Source organism: Diceros bicornis, chromosome X (assembly GCF_020826845.1).
Source record: "Diceros bicornis minor isolate mBicDic1 chromosome X, mDicBic1.mat.cur, whole genome shotgun sequence".
NCBI lineage: Eukaryota > Metazoa > Chordata > Mammalia > Perissodactyla > Rhinocerotidae > Diceros > Diceros bicornis.
Window position 1 is genome coordinate 114,148,255 of NC_080781.1, and position 19,819 is coordinate 114,168,073.

Sequence of the window (19,819 nt, forward strand, 5' to 3'; positions counted from 1 at the left end):
TTTTTACAAAATTTCTGCATGTTAAGGGGAAATATCTGCTGTTGCTTTTTAACATATCATGGTATAGGGATGGCAAGCAAATTTACAGAGGTAATACCAGAAGTATTTTGAGGTATAAAAAGAGGTATACATTTTAAAGTTTGAGAGTTCTTATATTACAATATACTACAAGAGCCAGGCTCTTTGTCCTTGCTCTGCCCCAGACATAGTGAAAGAATGTGCCAGCAAAGGCCATGTTAAAGAGAGACACAGAACCTCATCACCTCACTGGAAAAGTTATGTGTAAACTGGATTTTGGTAAATTCAACATTCTTTCCCTTTTGTTTCTAGAATCACAATTTCAAAGATGGTTTAATTTCCTTCCTTTCTTCTTTCCCTTCTTCCTTCCTTCCATTCTTTCCTGTTTTAATCTACCTTCAAGTAGCAGTAAGTGCTAGCATTTAAGTTCTCATCTTGATAAATACTATAATGCATTATTTAAATAGAAAGAAATTAACTTTTATTGAATGACTAGATGTGTTGGGTGCTTTACATTAAGTTATTTCATTTAACCATTTCATCTATTCAGTGAATTAGTTATTACTACTGGTAATAATAATGTTAATAAAATCAATCTCATGATAAATGATTTTTGGAAAGCAAAGAACCATTCCATAATTATGTATTTTGTAGGTTTTGAGTTTTGCGTAATAGGATTGCTTAAGTCAGGGGCTTACCTTTTAATTAGAGAACAAATTAAATGTGAAATCAAGAAAAGGACAAGAGTCAACTAAAAGACACAAGCGATTTGGCTTGTTTCACTGGTCAGTAAACTAGTCTTCGGAAGTACTAAGGCTTTCTCGATACATTATTCTGAGTCAATAAGGTCTTACTTCTGTCCACTGCAGACGCTGACAGTCTCACAGAGTTTTCTTTGTTTTCAAAGAATTATTGCCAACTAAGTTTCTATAGCAAAGAGAGCTTATGTGAAGTTTACTTCACATGATTCTTTGCTCAAGTAAGTTTGATGAAATAATCAGCTAATTCAGAAAAGAGAAACAATAAAACTGCTTCATTGATGTCAGAGGAGAGGCTAAATAACTGCATGCAGGGCTGAAATTTAGGTTTTCAATGGGCTCTTTTGTTACTGTATAGACAGCCTAAAGGAAAAGTCTTAGAGACTCAGATGCAAGTGTCTCAGGCAATTAGCTCAGTAGCCAGACTCTGGTGCTAATGAGGTTGGGGTTCCGAGTTCATACCCATGCAAACGCCTAAGGATTGTTGGCTACTTCACTAGTCACATGTATGACCTGTGAAAGGATCAATGCAAACCCATCCTCATTCCTAGAGAAACAAATCAGCCTGTATTCTGCTAATAATCAGTGGCATCTTTTTTCATATGAAGGTCATCATTATATGCCTTGCCTACGTAAACATACCACCAAATATTTGGATTCAGTTAATTTTGTAACAAGTTTAGCACTTCGTGGACATTAGTCACATGATTTTGCCAATCATTCTGGTTATTAAAATTCAAAAGAAGAAAGACCCACTCTATAAGATTCAGATGTTCCGAGTGTAGAGTACAGATTAAAGATTTGATTGATTTCTTCAGCAGAAAAGGACGCAGGGTGGATACAGCAGAGGACTCCCTCCTTTACCCTAGCTCCCAAGTGGTGTTCTGTTTTATCTCTTAGATATTTCCAACTTGGTGAATTCCCCAGTGACTGACTCAGGGAAATAGTACAATAGTTTTATAATGACATACAACCACTGGCACACTTTTTTTTTTTAAACTTTGGGGGGTATATCAGAAAGGCTTGGCACTATTTAGTGCAAATAGTGAAATTTCACCACATAAGCTATAAGCTCCTATGACTTTTCTAAGAACGTCTGGGGGTTACCTTGCACCGATTAGCCTTGAATCCTCAAGGGAAAGCATTTTTCAATTTTCCTGGAAATTACTTCAGGACTGAGGAATTCAGTTGAATGGATAGATTTGGAAAACAAGAGACACTATCTTAGGACATCACAAATTGAGATGGCAGATAGAGATCAATTTCCCTTATTGTTTTCTGCTACTGATCTGGCCAGAAACCATTTTGCTGTGTGTGGGCTGATATTTGACAAATGGTTCCGGTGGTGGGATTAAAATCCTCGTCTATTCCTATCAGACAGAGGCCACGAGCTCCCATTACAGATGCTACTGGAGACTTCACTGCACACAAAGGACTATTACCAATGAGGCCCCACTGCCACGATTACTCGTGAAAATTAGTTCTCAAATGCCTACTACTAAAATTTCACTGACTATCCTAACAAAATTAGAATTCCTTATCCTCTGTGTAAGTGGCTCTTTTCCAGAGCTGAGATACATTAACACACAATTTTATAATTTTCTACCTATTTTACCTCCGTATGAACTTTCATAATAATAAAGATACCTTTTCAAGAGCATGAACAAATATGCTTAAATGAGGAGAAAGCTAAGCCATTATCTTGACTTCAGTTTGAAAAGAGTACCTGGCGTAGTGTGAGGTTGGTGAAAGTTTTCAGATGAAAAACAGCTTATCCTTATAGGTACAACATTTTTTTTGTTACTTCTATAGAGCAGAACAGCCAGAACACATACCTTCTCCTGCAGGTCCTCACCAAGGTGGGTGATTACGGCCATTTTCAATATTCTCATTCAGAAACTCAGAACTGGTTTATTTTCCTTATATACCTACCTTTTCTAAGTACGTATAGCTCCAAATTTTCCCATCAGCCCAAGTTCTTGAAATTATTTTTCCACTCTGGTCATATTCCATTTTTTCGTTCCATGTCCCTCTTTGAATAAACGTCACCAATCCTGAAGGTGAATATGTGATGTTCACTTCATTATATCTGCTTACGGGAGACCACAGAACAGGTCGTCCAGTCTGGTCGTAAAGAATTCGAAGGGTGAATTTCCGATGGTCATCATAGATCTTCCCTGTGCGAGTTATGTGATCAAAATCTATGGAGAGCAGGTTTCTGTTATGGGCCTACAAAAAAGAGATAAGAGGTACATTTTAAGCACTGTCTTGGTTCCCCTCATTCACTGTGAACAGTGCATTCACAATTGTGAAGCTTTTTCTGATTCTCCAACAATGGGGTCTCTCGCCTTTGAATCTGCGTGGCTTCACGTTCCTCAGATGACACTTATCTTTATTCTCCCACCAGACTGTACAACTCTGGAGGGCTGGGCCTATGTCTTAAGGCCTGGAATGCGATAGATTTTCAATATGTGGTTGTTTTTTCCCAACTCAAGCCTCAAGTATACTGACACAATTTTTAATAATTATGTAATCTTATTTTATGTGAGTCAGATGCCTACTAAGGAGTGAGACTTCCTTCTCTCTTTTTACCAGTGAAGTGGCCACAACATAGAATAGTGAATTATTCACGTGATTAGAAATCAGAAAAAAGGAATATAGTGAGCCCTCACTAATTTGTACAGATTCCATTGTTTGGCTTCCTTGTTCTTCTGGGCCTGGAGTTATGTGACTTCACATCTATCACAGGGGGACTCAGGTTGCCCTCTAGTAACGGAACCCCACTCAGCAATATTTTCACAGACGCCGGCAGGTAAATGTGGTAGGTGTTTGTAGGTCACCCAGTACCTGCAAGGGTGGCGCCACTAAATGAGGTTAAAGCATGGAATTAAATTTGGATACAAAGTTTAGAAACAATTAGTAGTTGGGCTAGGTTCTGGTTTTAGGCTTCCTCTACTGCATGCTAGCATTCCCTGTGTGTACCTCAAAACCACAAGGTTGTCCCAGAGTGAGCCCGATGCAAGGGACCTCGGGTGGATTCCATGAAAGACAACAACCAGTGATACATGACTCTAGGAAAATCAGCTGGGTCCACACAAGATAACCAGACAACTAAATGACTTAGTAAAAAGGTTTAAAAATCAGTAAAAAGGAAAATTTGCTGGGTTCTTAAAGCAACTGGCCAACTGACCTGATTTTTTCCCACTCTTCAGCTGGTAGTGCCACTGTTTGGCAGTCCCACCAGTAACTTCTGCTCGGCTAGCTGACCACAATACAGAGCTGAAGAAGGCTCTGTGGAAGAGGGGAGCTTTGTAGGAGGTAAGCGGAAGGACAAGGGGAGGGCTTTTAAAATTTATTTTAGATTAGTTTAATTAAGTTTTAGTGAGTTTTTTGTGTTGTTTTATTATAACTTTTTATGTTGAAATAGTCTGACTCACAATAACTTGCAAAAATGGTACAGAGTTGCCATGTACCCTTCACCCAGCTTTCAAGGTACAGACTTTTAATTTGAATGGAGGGAGTCCAAGCACAGCTGGCAGGAACCAAGGCAAGAATGTGTAGGGGAGGAAAAATAATCTTCCCTCTACCCTTCTAGGTTCTTGGCTGAGATCCCCCTGTAATAAAAGGCAGATTAACAGGAGAAGAACAAACAGAAGTTTAATAACATGTACGCCTCTTGTATACAAGGGAGAGATCCAGAAAAACTGAGTAACTCTCCAAAATAGCCCAAGCTATCATCTTAAATACTATCTCCAGCCAAAGGCAAAAGAAGATGTTGTGGGGGAGGCCAGATATGGAAAGTTACCAGGAAAAGCACAATAAAGCAGGGTAAGGTTGTTATGCAGATTTAAGTCACCGCCTTCTCCGTTGATAAGAGTTTCTAGAGATTTAATCATTTCTTCTTCCTAGTACAGGGAGGGAGACACTCCTACAAATGGAGATTTCCCTTGTAAATGTAAATGTCTTACAAAAGAGTAACTTCTACTCTGTTTTCAGAGCTTCTCCTGTGTCTGCTGTTTCTTAAAAAAATCAGCCTAAAATAATCTTTATGCCAAAGAGGCGTATTTTGGGTGGAAAATTCTGCTCCCCTTCAAATGAGAAAGGAGAGACTTTGAGAAGTATAAACAGCAGTGGCCCAAGGGTCAGGAGACATTTAGTTAGCTGCTTGTCTGTGCACCAGTCATTTCTTCTATCAAGGCCTTAGTTTTCTTATCGGTGACATGGGAGTGACACTACCACTTTACACTACAGAGTTGTTTCTAAAAATTAAATGTGATTACATATGCAAGTACCTGGTGAAGTATAAAAATAATATTGGTAATTGTTATTTTTAGAATACAATGATTACTTTTCTCACTTTAGTTAGGCTTTTGAATGGGCCCATGTGTCAGATTCCAAGGTGACGGTAGCTTGGTGTACTAGATTTATGTCTGTAGGAATTGTCAACATGATCCTGAACAGAACATTAAGTATCTGGTTAATGAGGTAACGGGAAAAAGCCTACATTAGGGTTTGATTATGCGGGGGATCAGAATTTGTCACCCCAAAATATGTCTCTCTGGCACAATTATTTTTAAGAACAAATCAACTCAGAAAGAAACTTTGACCTTTTCCCTAACTGCCTGAAAGAATTTAAGATAGAAGGTCTGTCCCAGGAAGGAGCTATCACCATAGATAACTCTGGGTATGCTAGACTGGGAGGAACCTTGCTAAGCCCATTTTATCAAAGTTCTCTCTGGGGTCTCACTGTCTATAGATGGCCTAGCAAACATTTGTTTACCAGACACTTGCTTTTCCATGTGCATGTAAATTGCCTTCCTCTCCTTTGAAGTTCCAAACCACTACCCCCAACATCCTCCTTTGTCTTTAGCTGAAGATAGTATTTAAGGTGGTGGCTTCAGCCATTTTGGCAAGTTACTTAGTTTTCCTGGTTTTCTCCTGTGTGTACGTGTTATTAAATTTTGTTTCACTTTCTCCTATTTTTCTGTCACATGTCAACTTAATTCTTAGACCTGCCAGAAGAACCTAGAGGGTAGAGGAATAGTTCTTCTTCCCCTACAACTACATTAATCATAGTTGGATTAAACTGATTCACTAGCTATTCAACTAAATTTTATGTTCATTCTTAATTTTTGTGGTTAAAGATCCCTTTAAATACCTAAAAGCTATGTACTGTGTCCCCAGAAAAATGCACATAAGCACATAAATGAACATTTCAAATAAAATCTCAAGGGGGCTCTGAAACCCAAACATAAAACCTCTAGAGGTCTCAAGAGTCCAATTTCAAAATCCTGGTTCAGAAAAAGTATTTTTATTTAAAAAATTTTTTTATTTTTATTTTTTAATTGATATATAATTGACATATAACATATTCGTTTTAGGTGTACAACATGATTCAATATTTGTATTGTTAAAAATGAGACAACAGGCCCAAAATGGAGTCACTTCTGCCAAGCCCACATCACCAAACTGAGACTTAATACCTAACCTAATTGCAGTTTCAACCTCCTCCAGGAATGTAATCTTAACTGGTCAGTCTGGAATTTCCTGGTCAGCACTAGTGAGGTAATCTGCCTGAAAGACTCCTTTCATCCCCTAAATGAAGGTGACCTTGCCTGAAACAATCCACTCTTTACCCTCTTCTGCCTATAAAAGCCTTCCAGTTTGTACAGCTCCTCGGAACTCCTTTCCATTTGCTAGATGGACTGCTGTCCGATTCATGAATTGTTGAATAAAGTCAATTTGATCTTCAAATTTACTCAGTTGAATTTTGTTTTTTAGCAGTATATGTTGCGCAGTGATCACCACAATAAGTCTAGTTCACATCCATCATCACATACGCTTAATTTTTTCTTGTGATGAGAACTTTTCAGATCCTCTCTCTTAGCAACTTTCAAATATACAATTACAGTATTATTAACCATAGTCACCATACTGTACATTACATCCCCATGACATTTATTTTATCACTGGAGGTTTGTACCATTTGACCTCCTTTACCCATTTCACCCAACCCTCACCCTCTGTCTCTGGCAACCACGAATCTGTTCTCTGTTTTTTCTGTGTCTATGAGGTTTTTTTTTCAGATTCCACATATAACTGAGATCCAGAAAGTGTTTTTGTCTTAGTGGCCTGGACGACTGCAAAGCCAACATTCTCATTGCAGACTTTGGTCTTCCCTTGCTCACTTTGCTTTTTAAAATAAACTTCTCAGCCTCCCCTCATTGGCATTATAAAGGTGATATTTTTTCATTGTAGAAAAATTGGAAAATATATAAATATATAAACAAAATTATTACCTGTAATCCCACCCTCCAATGTGAATCGCTGCTAATACTTTGCTCCATTTCATTCCATTTATCCTACTTTTTTTGCATGATCTATGCCCATATATTTAAAGAATACAACTAGGATGTACTTAAAGTTTTATGTCCTAATTTTTCAGCTAATGTGTTATCTTGAGCATTCTTCATGTTATTAAATATTCTTAAAATGTGGATTTTAATGGTTGCATAATATCTTCCTACATAATAAACATTTATTTTTCCATTCTCCTATTGCTGGAAAATAGAGGTTTTGTTTTCCATTTTTCCTTCATATCTTATATTTTGTTGAACATTTTTGTAAATAAATATTTCCTTAATACAGAATCCAATAAGTGAAATAATTGGGTCAAATGATAAGAACATATTAAAGACTCCTGATGCAACTTGAGATATTACTTTACAGTGCACAAAGGATTATACAAATTTATACTCCCATTAACTAGTAGTGAGAGAGCCTGTCTTATTCTGTCCTTACCAGTGTGGAAGATCAAGATTTGGCCACCCTGAAATATATCTCTTTACCTTGATTGTTTTCTCTGATGGACATTTGACCTCTCCCACTAACTGCCTAAAGAATTTGACATAGTAACTCCTTCCTGGAACAGATCTTCTATCTGATGGCTGTAATATAATGTAAAATAGATGTTACAATAGGAAAGGCACCAACAAGCCCATCTTATCAGAAGTTCTGCCTCTCTGGCCACATTCTCTGGATGGCCCTGAAAGGAGTTGCCAGACAAACATTTACATTTATAAGGGAAATCTCCATTTGTAAAGGTATCTCCCTCTCTGTTTTGGGAAGAGGGGGGATGACCTCATTTCTAGAAACTTATCAATGTGGAAGGTGAGGCCTTAAATCTGCATAATAACCTTACTCTTGTTTACTGCGCTTTAGTGATAATCTCCTGTAACTGACTCCTCCCACCCCCAACATCCTCCTCTGTCTTTAGCTGAACATGGTATTTAAGACGAGAATTTCTGCTATTGTGTTGAGAAATGCAGTGTCCCTGGTTTCTCCCATGTACACATGTTATTAAACTTGGTATTATTTTCTCCTGCTAACCTGTCTTGTTAATTATTTGGCCAGCCATAAGAACCTTAAGGGAAAGGGCAGAGAGGGTTTCTCCCTCTTCCCCCACACCAGCATTGAGTATTATCATTATTAGTGAACTTTTCCCAGTATGAAAGTTGGAAAGTGGTATGTTACTGTGGTTTAAATTTGCGTTTATTTGATTACTAGTGAAGTTGAACTCTTTTTGATGTTTTATTGACCACATGTATGTCTTCTATGAATTGTCTGCTCATGGTGCTTGCCCATTTTTCTATAGGGGTGTGGCACTTTGCTTTTCTCAACCTCTTTTGGTTTCAGTTTCTTCATCGGCCAGCTGGGGCTAGTGATATTTGCCCGTAATTTTGAGCTTCTGCAAAAAAACGAGCTTGCAAAATTTTGAGCTTCTGCAAATGTTCCATGCCGTGAACTCTATCCAGAAGACTAGTGATTAGATACTCAAATTATTTGGAAGGAGACGCTGTTAGTCTCAGGGGTAGGTTTAATTCAGGGAATAGAGCCACAGATTGGGAATCATGACTCTTTAAACCATCTGTAGCCAATGTGTGTAGTGTTATAGTGCATAAATAAACAGTAACCTGCTGTTATCACCTAAAAGGTGATAGAGAAGCACATATTTTCTGTCTTTTGATACGCAGGGCTTGGAAACCTATCCGAAACCAGGTGTTCTTTCTTCAACTACCTTTCCTGTGGTTTTATAGCCACATATCTCCAACTGTAATACCATTCATTTACAATAGCTGTAAAATATCCATGTACTCCCAGAGACGGTTGTAACTGTTACAATTTATGTTATAATGATAGTTAAAGAGTCAAAGTAACAAGTGATTTCCAGTTCAACTAAATTTGTGGTTTTATTTGTCTGATAGATTAAGTTTACTACTCAAGAACACATTTCTTAATAAAGTCATTACAGCTACACAAGCAGGGATCTCTGTTAAAAAGCCACTACAAAGCAAGCAGAGGAAAACTCTGCCTAATGTTCTTGCTCTGCCTTTCAAGACTTCTGCAACCATGCTTCTCTGTTCCTGGATAATGCACTCTGATATTCAGATGTTGCTGAAACACTAGTTTCAAAGTCAGGTTTGGAATGCGTGATATTGTGATTTATAATAAAAAATATATATTTGGTCTTTGACCCATTCCTGGCACAGAGTTCCTAAAACACTTGAAATTTCCTGTGATAAGAGTGATAAAGGTGTCTTCAGTTATGTTAATAAGGCAACTTTTGGAAAGCCTTTAGGTAACCTAAGGATGGGGCCTGGTTGCCAGGGGAGCCAACCGTGAGATTAAAGGGTTGGAACTTTCAGTGCCCCCTCCTCCCAACCTCTGGGGAGGGGGGAGGGGCTGGAGATTGAATCAATCTCCAAAGGCCAATGATTTAATCAGTCGTGACTTACAATGAAGCCTCCTTAAAAACTCAAAAGGACAGGGTTCAGAGAGCTTCTGGGTTGGTGAACACATGCAATTTTGGGGAGAATGGCATGCTTGGAGAGAGCATGGAAGCTCCATGTCCGTTCCCCATGCCTTGCCCTATGCATCTCTTCCATCTGACTGTTCCTCAGTTATAGCCTTTTATAATAAACTGGTGATCTAGTAAGTAAAATGTTTCTTTGAGTTCTGAGCTGCTCTAGCAAATTAACTGAACCCAAGGAGGGAGTCTTGGGAACCTCTGATTTATAGCCAGCAGGTCAGAAGCACAGGTAATAACCTGGGCTTGAGATTGGTGTCTGAGGTGGAGGGTTGGTCCTTAACCCATGGAATCTGATGTTATCTCCCCATAAATAGTGTCAGAATTGAGTTGAATTGTAGGACACCCAGCTGGTGTCCCAATAATTGCTTGTTGGTATGGGGAACTACCCCCCTACTCAAATTGAAATTGTGTCCAGGAACCCAAAAGGGAAGGTAATGTAAAATTTGGCTGAGAGCTGAAAGGGGATGAAGGAATTAAAGATGTCACAGAGTTCCCTGCAGAGTCTCCTGTGGAAACCACATGTGAGAAGGCTGGGAAGGAGAATGCTTTTCCAGGTGAGATCTCCCACCTTCCTTCTTGAGTGCTTATGTGCCTCCAGCCTCTATGGCAGTAATCAGAACTAGGCTGACTGCCTCTGACTGCTGGGGTCATGGGCAAGGTTGGGAATGCTCCACATTCATACAAGTGCTTGTTTGCCTAAAATACAATAATAGTCCTTGACTTAAGTGTGGGCCATCCATCCTTATTTCCACTCTTCCTCCAAACAGTCTACACCAATCCTTGCCTTGGAAAAGAAAGGGGCAAAGAAAGGGTTGAAATTTGGGAACGGTCCCAAGTTGAAAATGGTCTCTTTGGACAGGTTGCACATTGAACAAGACCTTTGAGTTTGGCAACTGAGGAACTGTATGTTGGGGTAAGAAAGCTGGACTTGGTAATTTTTTTAATAGGGGAAGAAGTATCTATGCTTTAATTTATCCTTTGGTTTCCCTTACATTTTTTTCAGCTTTGCTAAGGAGAAGCAAGGAGAAAGCCTTGCTTTTTATTCATACTTGGACTAGAAAGGAAAAAGGGAGGAGTGTGCTCCAGGGAGCCATGGGTTGTATTGCCAGCAGAAATCAAAGTGCCTGTGAAGGGTGGGTACAGGCAGAAGCTCCAAAGGAAAGTGTCCTTTGCTTCCCCTCAGGGCCTTTTCTTGCTCTTTCCTAGTAGTTTGTGTGTTAATTGCTTAAGAGATCAACCCTTCCAATTTGAGAGTCATTCAATCAGTAGGATAGATACATTAGGTTGATCTATAGGCAACTGCTCATATTTGACTGTTTTTGGCCTACAAAAAGGGCAATTTGCTACGGTTCAACTGAATACACACACACACACACACACACACACACAATGTGCTGAATTCTAAGCTATGCTCACAGCCATTCATTTTCTTTCTTCTACAAGGAGGAGAAGGCTGCATTTTCAAGGATGCTGTCCAGCATTTCAGCTCACAATGCAACTGAGTTACCTGTTTAATTTTTGCTGAAGCAATTGCCGAATTAGTGAGATGGGCCAAACAACCACCTCACAGTTTGGGAGATGCACTGCATTTAATTTCCATGAAGTTATGAGATTGGATAGAAAAGCCGCAGTTGATTATAATTAGTACATGCTACTCTATCCTCACTGGTTTTAAGGTAATTAGTACTTAATTTTGAGAAATCAATCAATACAATTCTACTGATTTTATTTTTTACTGATATTGCTAGGTTGGCAATGAAAAACCTACTTAGGCTTGCTTTTATTTCGCAGAGTTGCCTACAAAAGAACAGGGCATGTATTCAGTGTTAGCATCAGCCTCTACTATTCCATCTGGAATTTCCTTTTACCTTTTTCTCTTTTTTCCTTTTTACTCCCAAGTCTCTATCTTGCCGACCCACAAGATCTTAGTGCCAGAAGGGATCTTAGGACATGGGCTATTGAGCTGGACTGTGTGGGTTCAAATCCTGATATCACCACTTACTAGTTGTGCGACCTCTCTGTGCCTCAGTTTCTTCATCTGTAAAATGAGAATGATAATAATAGAACCCTCTTGATAAGGTGTTATGAGTAGTAAATGAGTTAATATATGGCAATACAAATAGTAAGACCTCAACAAATGTTAGCTGCTGTAATTATGATTAATGGTAATAATACTACCGATAATAGAGGTTGCACAGCCCATATCCCTCATTTTATACATGGGAAAAGTGGTGAAAAATTATAGGCATACCACTTCTTCCTCAAAATCTTACTCATTCCTCTGAAGGGGAACAGAATTTGCCACCCAAAAATATGCCTCTTTGGTATAAGGATTATTTTAAGCTGGTTATTTTTAAGAAACAGCAGACACAAGAAAAGCTCTGAAAACTAAGTAGAAGTTACCCTTTTGTAAGAGCAATTTACATTTATACAAGGGAAATCTCCATCTGTAGGGGTGTCTCCTTCTCTGTACCAGGAAGAAGAGGGTGACTAAATCTCTAGAAACTCTTATCAATGGAGAAGGCAATGACTTAAATCTGCATGACAACCTTACCCTTGTTTACTGTACTTTGCCTGATAACCTCCCATAACCGGCCTCCCACCTCCAATATCTTCTTTTCCCTTTAGCTGGAGATGGTGTTTAAGGCTGTGGCTTGGGCCATTTCTACAAGTTACTCAGTTTTTCAGGGTTTCTGCCATGTATACAGGAGGCATACATATTATTAAACTTCTGTTTGTTTTTCTCCTGTTAGTCTGTCTTTTATTACAGGGGGGTCTCAGCCAAGAACCTAGAAGGGTAGAGGGAAAATTATTTTCCTTCCTGCACACTTCTCACCTGACTTCTGCCGTACCATTTAACTTGGACACTTTTCGCACTATATTAATTTGCTCTTGCTTAAATACTTTTCTGTTGGTGAATTTATCTGTGTAACCACACATTAGATATTTAAAATTTTTCATACCAAATCATTAATGCTTACATACACGTGAAATAATGTTTTCTAGTTATCTTAGTGGACTTGACCCAAAATTAACAAATACAGTAGTTTCTATGATTTGAAGGCCCCAAGAATCCCCTGACCCAAAAAATCAACACTGCCCAGTGGCCTTGATGCCTGAAATCTCCTGTCTCCAGATAACTCCTTAGGGGTAGATGCACTGTTACTTAGGGCTGAGAACTACAGATACATTTTTAAAATAGATTAATCTATCTGCAAGCAGGCTCCGTATCTAAATTTTCACAAAATGAATCCCTCCAGCAAACCTGGGGAGAAGGAAGTTAAAATACTGTGAAGCTAATGCAAACTCCAACTTTGAACAGCCTGAAGCTGAGCGCCCTGTCAGCAAAGGCATTTTCTGAGAATGGAGGGAGATGCTGGAACCCTCTTGGCTGCCTCCCAAATTCCCCATCATTTGTCAGCCTGGGACCTTGTGTTTCAAATAGGCCTGTTCCTCCTTTCAGAGCTCAGATCACATATGAACATTCACATGTTGCATTTGAAAACCAATCTATCCCATTCTCAGTTATCTTTGGGTCGAGAGAAAAAAAATCAGTTGTGAGGGTTTTAGATTAGTCTTTGCTTCATTTTGTTTGTAAACATATAATCATCTTACTTGATTTTATGACTTTGGTTTGAAGTTCTAAGCTTCCTGGATTTTTTTTTTTTTTTTTTTTTTTTTTTAATAAAGAAGGCTGCAGTTCTAGGGTTTTGCTGTAACCTCACATCTCAGTCTGTGAAATCTTGTAAAGAGCTCTGGGATCCAATGCTGGGATAAGCCTCATATAACAGCATTATTATCCATGGACCCAGCAAGGTGCAATCTGGATGTAAGTTCCTAAAACAGTTTGCTTTTGGTGACTGTCCAATTCTTTTACAACTGCCTCTATTGTTATCTGCACTCTAATTTCTCTATTGTCCGGGGAAATGTATTTATGGGGACAGATTGATGCAGCAGATGAGAAGATACATGAACTGGATGTGAAAGTACTTTGCAGGGAAGATGATTCAAACACAACCCAGGTTGGGGGGAAATGGATTTTTAAAATAAATGAAATTTCAGGATGTTAATGTGATTTATTTCACTTAATGCAGCTGGTGCAGGATGGCCCAGAGGTAACAAATCCCTCGCCTGCTCAGGCTGAGCAGGATATCACGCGTCCCAGCAGTTTGCCTCCCTCACCTTGAAGGGGACCCTGACTTTGTATGAAAAAAAAAATCACCGATCATCGGAGAAAAGCAACTCTTGTTGGTTTGTCTCCAACAGAGGTCTATCCTTTTCTGATTTTTCCTTTCCAGCTAGAAGGTCTGGAATGGATGTCATAGGTAGCTTTTTCGAACGTCCATCATCTTACCAAATGGGCCTTTAAATGAACCTGGCATTTTGTGCCTGAACAATTAGTGTTTTATGACTTGCTGCTCAAGCACATTGAAAAATTACAATCACACCTTTGTGTGCTTTTATAAAGAGGAGCCCTGTCTCCCACAGTACAGCAGGGGTTTCTATGTTGTGTGACTGTCTGAACCTGGTCTTCTGTCTCAAAAGCTCTGGTACCCCTACTTGCCCTCACTCTGGAATGGCTGCTCCACGAGGAGAAATAAATGATTCAGTCCAAGGTCTCAAAGTACTTGAAGGCATCAGAGAGGTTTATTCTTCACCTGTGTGCTTACAAATGGGTAACTGTGTTTTCAGCCCAGGAAGAGAGTTACGTCTCATGTGTCATCAGCTTGCCCCTTGAAAAGCTACCAGAAGTGAAGGGGCACCATCTCCGAAATAATAAAGTCAGAAGGGAAAGAGAATTTGCCTTGTCAAAATTGGATTCACATCTACTTTTTAGGAGCATATTCATTCCATTAAATCAGATGTGCCTCATCTGGGGAAACTGAGGCAGCAGCATAAACAAAAATGCCTAAGGATGGGGAGAGCAGGTAAGAATTAACCAGTTAAACAGCCTCCTTCCTCTTGCCTCCTCCACACTTTCCCTGCCTGGAGGCCAGCCAGTTGTCCCACACCACCCACACTTGCCAGTATATTAGAGTCGATTATTTGTCTCCTTTTGTCAGCATTGAAATAAGGAGTCAGGCCCTGCCAAGGTGGCTCCACTGAGTGGGGCAATGATTTATAGATTAATTATTTTAAGGAACAAGGCAGCACAGCATGATGTAGTGGAAAGAGTGCTGCACTAGGCAAAGACCTGCATTTTAGTGCTGGCTCTGATCCTTAATAGCTGTTTGACTTTGGGCAAATCACTTAACCTCTCTGGGCCTTAGTCTCCTTATCTGTAAATTGGGAATAACAACAGTTGATGGTTGTGGTGATCAAATAAAATCCTGGCTTTGAAAGCATGTTGTTAACTCGAAGGCACTAAATACATGTAAAGGATTGTTATTGTTGTTAGATTGCTAGGGCCACAGTAACACCACCTAGCCAATATGGGGATCCATTCTCCAGTCCCAGGACCTCAGGAAGTACCCTAGAAGTCACACAGAGGCGTGCATTCGTCACCCTTATAAGCCATTTCATAAACTTGCTCAACTCTACCACAGGATGGGAAATGGGTCAATTATAAATAGTATTAACTAAATAACACTTCACTCTACTCCTTAACATTAAAGAGCCTCCAAATGTTTTATGACCATTAGCTTGTCAACATTAACAACAATTTGGGATATGAGGTGTAAATCATAGTTTATAGTCTCTCTCCATTATCTGTACATATGGAGGGGAGAAAACAGGGTGGGTTATCCTAGAAAGTGGAAAATCCCCAAATCACATAGTATAGGATGGGTTATCCTAAAGAATGGAAAATCCCAAAGTCACATAGTGTATGATATGGTTCATAATGTTTTACTGAGGCTATAAGCTGGGGGAGGCACTAAGAGATCACATATTCGGTAAAATTTTTCTGTGGTGAATCCATGAAGTTGATTAGCTATATGTAGATAATTCTTACTTTTCTCTAGTACAGTATCTTCTTTTCACAGGTGAAGAAAATAAAGGCATTCCTTAAGCCAGTTGTAAAACTGGGTGTCAAGGCCAAGACATCTAACTTCCCCATCCAGGGTTCACCCAGGAGATCCCATTGCTAGAAGAACTCGGATAGAAACCCTCACTGCTACCCACACAGAGAAGTTCGACTATTTGGACTTGTTTTACTTCTCAATTCAGTGGCATATCTGGTAACTATTCTATTAGAGACTGGTCAATAGACTCAAAACATACAAACTGACTTGTGCATGTAGACAACTTTAGTGGTTGTTAAAAAAACACCCACTGAGGCCGGCCCCGTGGCTTAGCGGTTAAGTGCGCGCGCTCCGCTGCTGGCGGCCCAGGGTTCGGATCCCGGGCGCGCACCGACGCACCGCTTCTCCAGCCATGCTGAGGCCGTGTCCCACGTACAGCAACTAGAAGGATGTGCAGCTATGACATACAACTATCTACTGGGGCTTTGGGGGAAAAATATAAATAAATTAAATTAAAAAAAAAAAACCCAAAATAAAAACACCCACTGAAGTCTGTGTCTAAGTGTCACCAATAGAACTGATTGAAAAGTGAGCATTGTTGTGGATTATTTTGTCCGTATCATGCCATATGACCGGTTTGGCTGCTTCTTGCTGGAATCAGGTGGTTGTTTGGCATTGCATTTCCACAGCCTAAAGGTTACCATATTTTCACTGTGAGCCAATTTTCACTGTGAGTGAAGAAAATGCAAGCACTCCAGGTATCCCAGGCATGACACAGGTGCTCAAAGCAGGCCTGGCCTCAATAGTGAGTGATTGTTTCCCTCAGGCTGGCAGTTGCTCTGGGGCTGATACTGAATGTTACTATATTTGGAAAGTTGGTCATGTCATCCTAACATTGGTTAATGTTAAGAAGGGACAGGTAGACAGAGTGTTGTGGTGTTTGTAGTCTTCATGTGCTGCAGAAGGGCGATTTTGAGTGAGAGATCGCTGGTTAACTGTGGTGAACTATTCTTGGTAAGGACTTGAAAACTCCCAAATCTTTAATTTCCTCTTAATATGTATTTATGGCAATGATATCATTCACTGATTTTTCCCTTTATCTTGCCTTTGTCCAAATGTTGCCTTATGTCTCACATCCTTCTGTGTGTGCTTGCCCGGTCTTTCCAAATAAAGTATAAACTACCCTAAAGCAGGGACCTGAGTCAATGTGGTGGACCTGATAACCATCTCTAGGGCATGCTGTGAGGGATTCTGGATGGCCTCCTGACTAAAAACATTTCTCCATCCAGACTTTCTTGATGCCTGAAATTGCTACTGTTAGAGCATTTTAGCTGGCTAATGACAAAGAAAGCTCCTATTGGAATGTTCATTTAAGGATACTGACGCATTATCAGTCATTAGCACCGTCTCTCGAATTAGTATACCGTGTAAACTAGTCAGTCACCTAGAAAAGCTTTGGAGAAATGGGACTTTAGATTAGGGAGGCTCTGCGGTTTTCAAACATAAAGGTTCCATATCTTGTATAAGGTCAAGCCTTACCCTCAGTCTCCTTTCAAAAGCTGAAATGTTGCCTTTGTTTTGCTCCTTCCGCTGCCGCCACTCGATGAGGTTTGCATTGTGCTCTCCCGGTAGCGAGATATTGCATTTGCCCAGGGTGGGGTTGACCGCCCCGGCCAGGATGTGTGGCTCTGAGCTGAGGCTGATCTCCATGCCGCTGGCAAAGGTGACACGTAGGGAGCCATCTGGACTTACTCGATAGGTACTTTGAGTATTTTCTGTAGATAGAGGAAGAAAGGAGAAAGAGGGGGAGGAAAGGGAAGTACAGGACACAGAGGAGAGACGAATTCAGCTTTAGAAGGCAAGTTTGAGAAAGGATGAGCAGGTGAGACGCTGTGGACCTAACTGCCTTCTGGGCTAGACAACCGCTCTGACAGTCAGATGCGCTCTCTGTCCATTTGGGTCTTGTTATTTTCACAGCTGGGATATCTTGTTTCTTGGATAAAAGATTCCTGTCTAATACTGCAGGCAGTTTTTGTTTTTGTTTTTCTTTTTCATTTTTGAAGAATTCCCTCACAAACTCCCTTTCTGAGTTGGTGGATTGGCCTCCTCAGTTTGCTATGCTGGGAGCTAGAATGAGAAGACTATGAAGTTCAACTCAGCATCCTTACTGCCTGGGGACACCAGCACAGTTGCTGTGCCCACACAATGATAACACTGACAAAGGCTGCCATTGACCCTTTTAGAGTGGATCGAAACGTTGGACAGTTCTGCATTGGGCCTCACAACCGAACAATAAAATGAGTCCTTAATAACTGGGCAGAGAGAAAACAATTTCTCTGTGTCCACTTCCCAGCTTCTAAAACATTCCTTCCAAATCCAACTTACCTTCTTTCTTTCTTTTTTTTTTTTTGTGAGGAAGATCAGCCCTGAGCTAACATCCATGCTAATCCTCCTCTTTTTGCTGAGGAAGACCGGCTCTGAGCTAACATCTATTGCCAATCCTCCTCCTTTTTTTTTCCCCAAAGCCCCGGTAGATAGCTGTATGTCATAGTTGCACATCCTTCTAGTTGCTGTATGTGGGACGCGGCCTCAGCATGGCCAGAGAAGCAGTGCGTCGGTGCGCGCCCAGGATCCGAACTTGGGCCGCCAGTAGCAGAGCACAAGCACTTAACCGCTAAGCCACGGGGTCGGCCCCTACTTTCTTTCTTTTTCTTTCTTTCTTCCTTCCCTCCTTGCTTGTTTCCTTCCTTCCTTCTTTTCCTTTCTTTCTTTCTTCCTTTCTTCTCTCTCTCTCTCTCTTTCCCCCATCCCCCCTTCCTTCTCTCCCTCCTTTTGTTTTTCTTCGGTTCTTTCTTACTCTCTTCTCTTTGAATAGAATGAGCTTTTCACTTATATTTCACTCATTTCACTTATATTCTTGCTCAGTGTTTCCTAATTCATCCTTTTTATTCACCCATGTCAGCACTGATCTAGAATGCCAGTCTCAGGTGGGGCACAGACTTCATTTTTTTAATATAACCTAATGAGAGCCTAAAGGAGCTTTCCAAACAGCTGGGTGTTGGGAAATGACTTGCTGGAAGAGCAGATTTGGCAGGGATTTAACCTCATAACTCCCACAGAGATGTGGCCCAATGTTGCTACGTGCACTTTGTGAAAGGTGTGATTTTGTCTGGGTTTCAGCATCCATAGCTGGAAAATAGGGAGAAGAAGCCATCTTCTCAGCCAGAAGTGAATTCTATTTATTAACAGTGTGCAGAGGTCTGACGGTAGAAGTTAAGATGGGTGCTACTATAGTCAGAGAAAGCTGGAAACATTCTTACCTTGTTTTAAAATATATATGGTACTAGTTGCTGTCAAGTTGGTTGACATGAGGACGTTTTCACGGTTGGAAGTATCTAGCTCCACTTTTGTCAGCTTCTCCAGGTCACTGTGGAAGCTGCCGACCTCTCCAGTGGGAAATGTTGCATTGGTCAGATGTCCCTCGGGGTCATACCTGAGGAATGTAACCAATCCCAACTCTGAAGCCTCTTGGCAGTGATAACAGGCCTTTGCAAAATCAAAATCACTTGGCAGCTAATACAGTTTAACTCTGAGCAATAACAAGTATTATTAACCTTGTTCAATAAGAAGAAAAAGGTCAGAGAGATGATTAATCAAATGAAGGTATTTTTTGCAGCTTCTGAATTCTTGATGACTTCCTTGAGCTGTGCTGTTTTACAGAAAAAATATATCTGGTAATGAATCACCCGGGTGGAAAACTGATTTATAAATCATGTCCTGCTGTGTGCAATGTTGCAGGGAGGCCTCCATTTGCAATGTGGGTCGATCCCATTAGACGCGATGGATAACAAACGCCAGCAGAGGGTGCTGTTGGCAAAGGAAAAGGAGGCACAAATGCCACCCCACCCCCCCCACCCCGCCCCGGCCCGGCCCCAAAGCCTGAGAAGGCCAATAAACTGATTTTGTATTGTGATAGGAAAATTATATTTGCTGCTGTTTAAGTTGCCAAATTTGAAATGAATGGATCATTCTTCCAACAAAATGAACAAGCACAGAGGATAATGGAAACGTTCATTAAAACATTCTGGAGCCCCCTGATCTCAATGTCACTTAATTTTTTTTATCTTTTTAGAGTATAGTACATAATGTGTTGTAATTTGCCTATATGAGTAAGAGACAAAAAAAAAATAATAACCTGGGATAATAGGCAA

The 19,819-nt window shown here is 40.2% G+C and overlaps 1 protein-coding gene across 21 annotated transcripts in view; it reads right to left on the reverse strand.

Moving 5' to 3' along the window:
• The window catches only part of TENM1 (teneurin transmembrane protein 1), a 780,745-nt gene that overhangs the window by 13,006 nt on the left and 747,920 nt on the right, over positions 1-19,819 (reverse strand). For all 21 annotated transcript variants that reach the window (XM_058536663.1, XM_058536660.1, XM_058536662.1 and 18 more), the window contains 3 exons: positions 18,929-19,101; positions 17,148-17,383; positions 2,709-3,005 (listed from right to left, as the gene is read on the reverse strand). In XM_058536663.1, the coding sequence (XP_058392646.1) occupies positions 2,709-3,005; positions 17,148-17,383; positions 18,929-19,101 (706 nt within the window). The remainder of the gene's footprint in view (positions 1-2,708; positions 3,006-17,147; positions 17,384-18,928; positions 19,102-19,819) is intronic.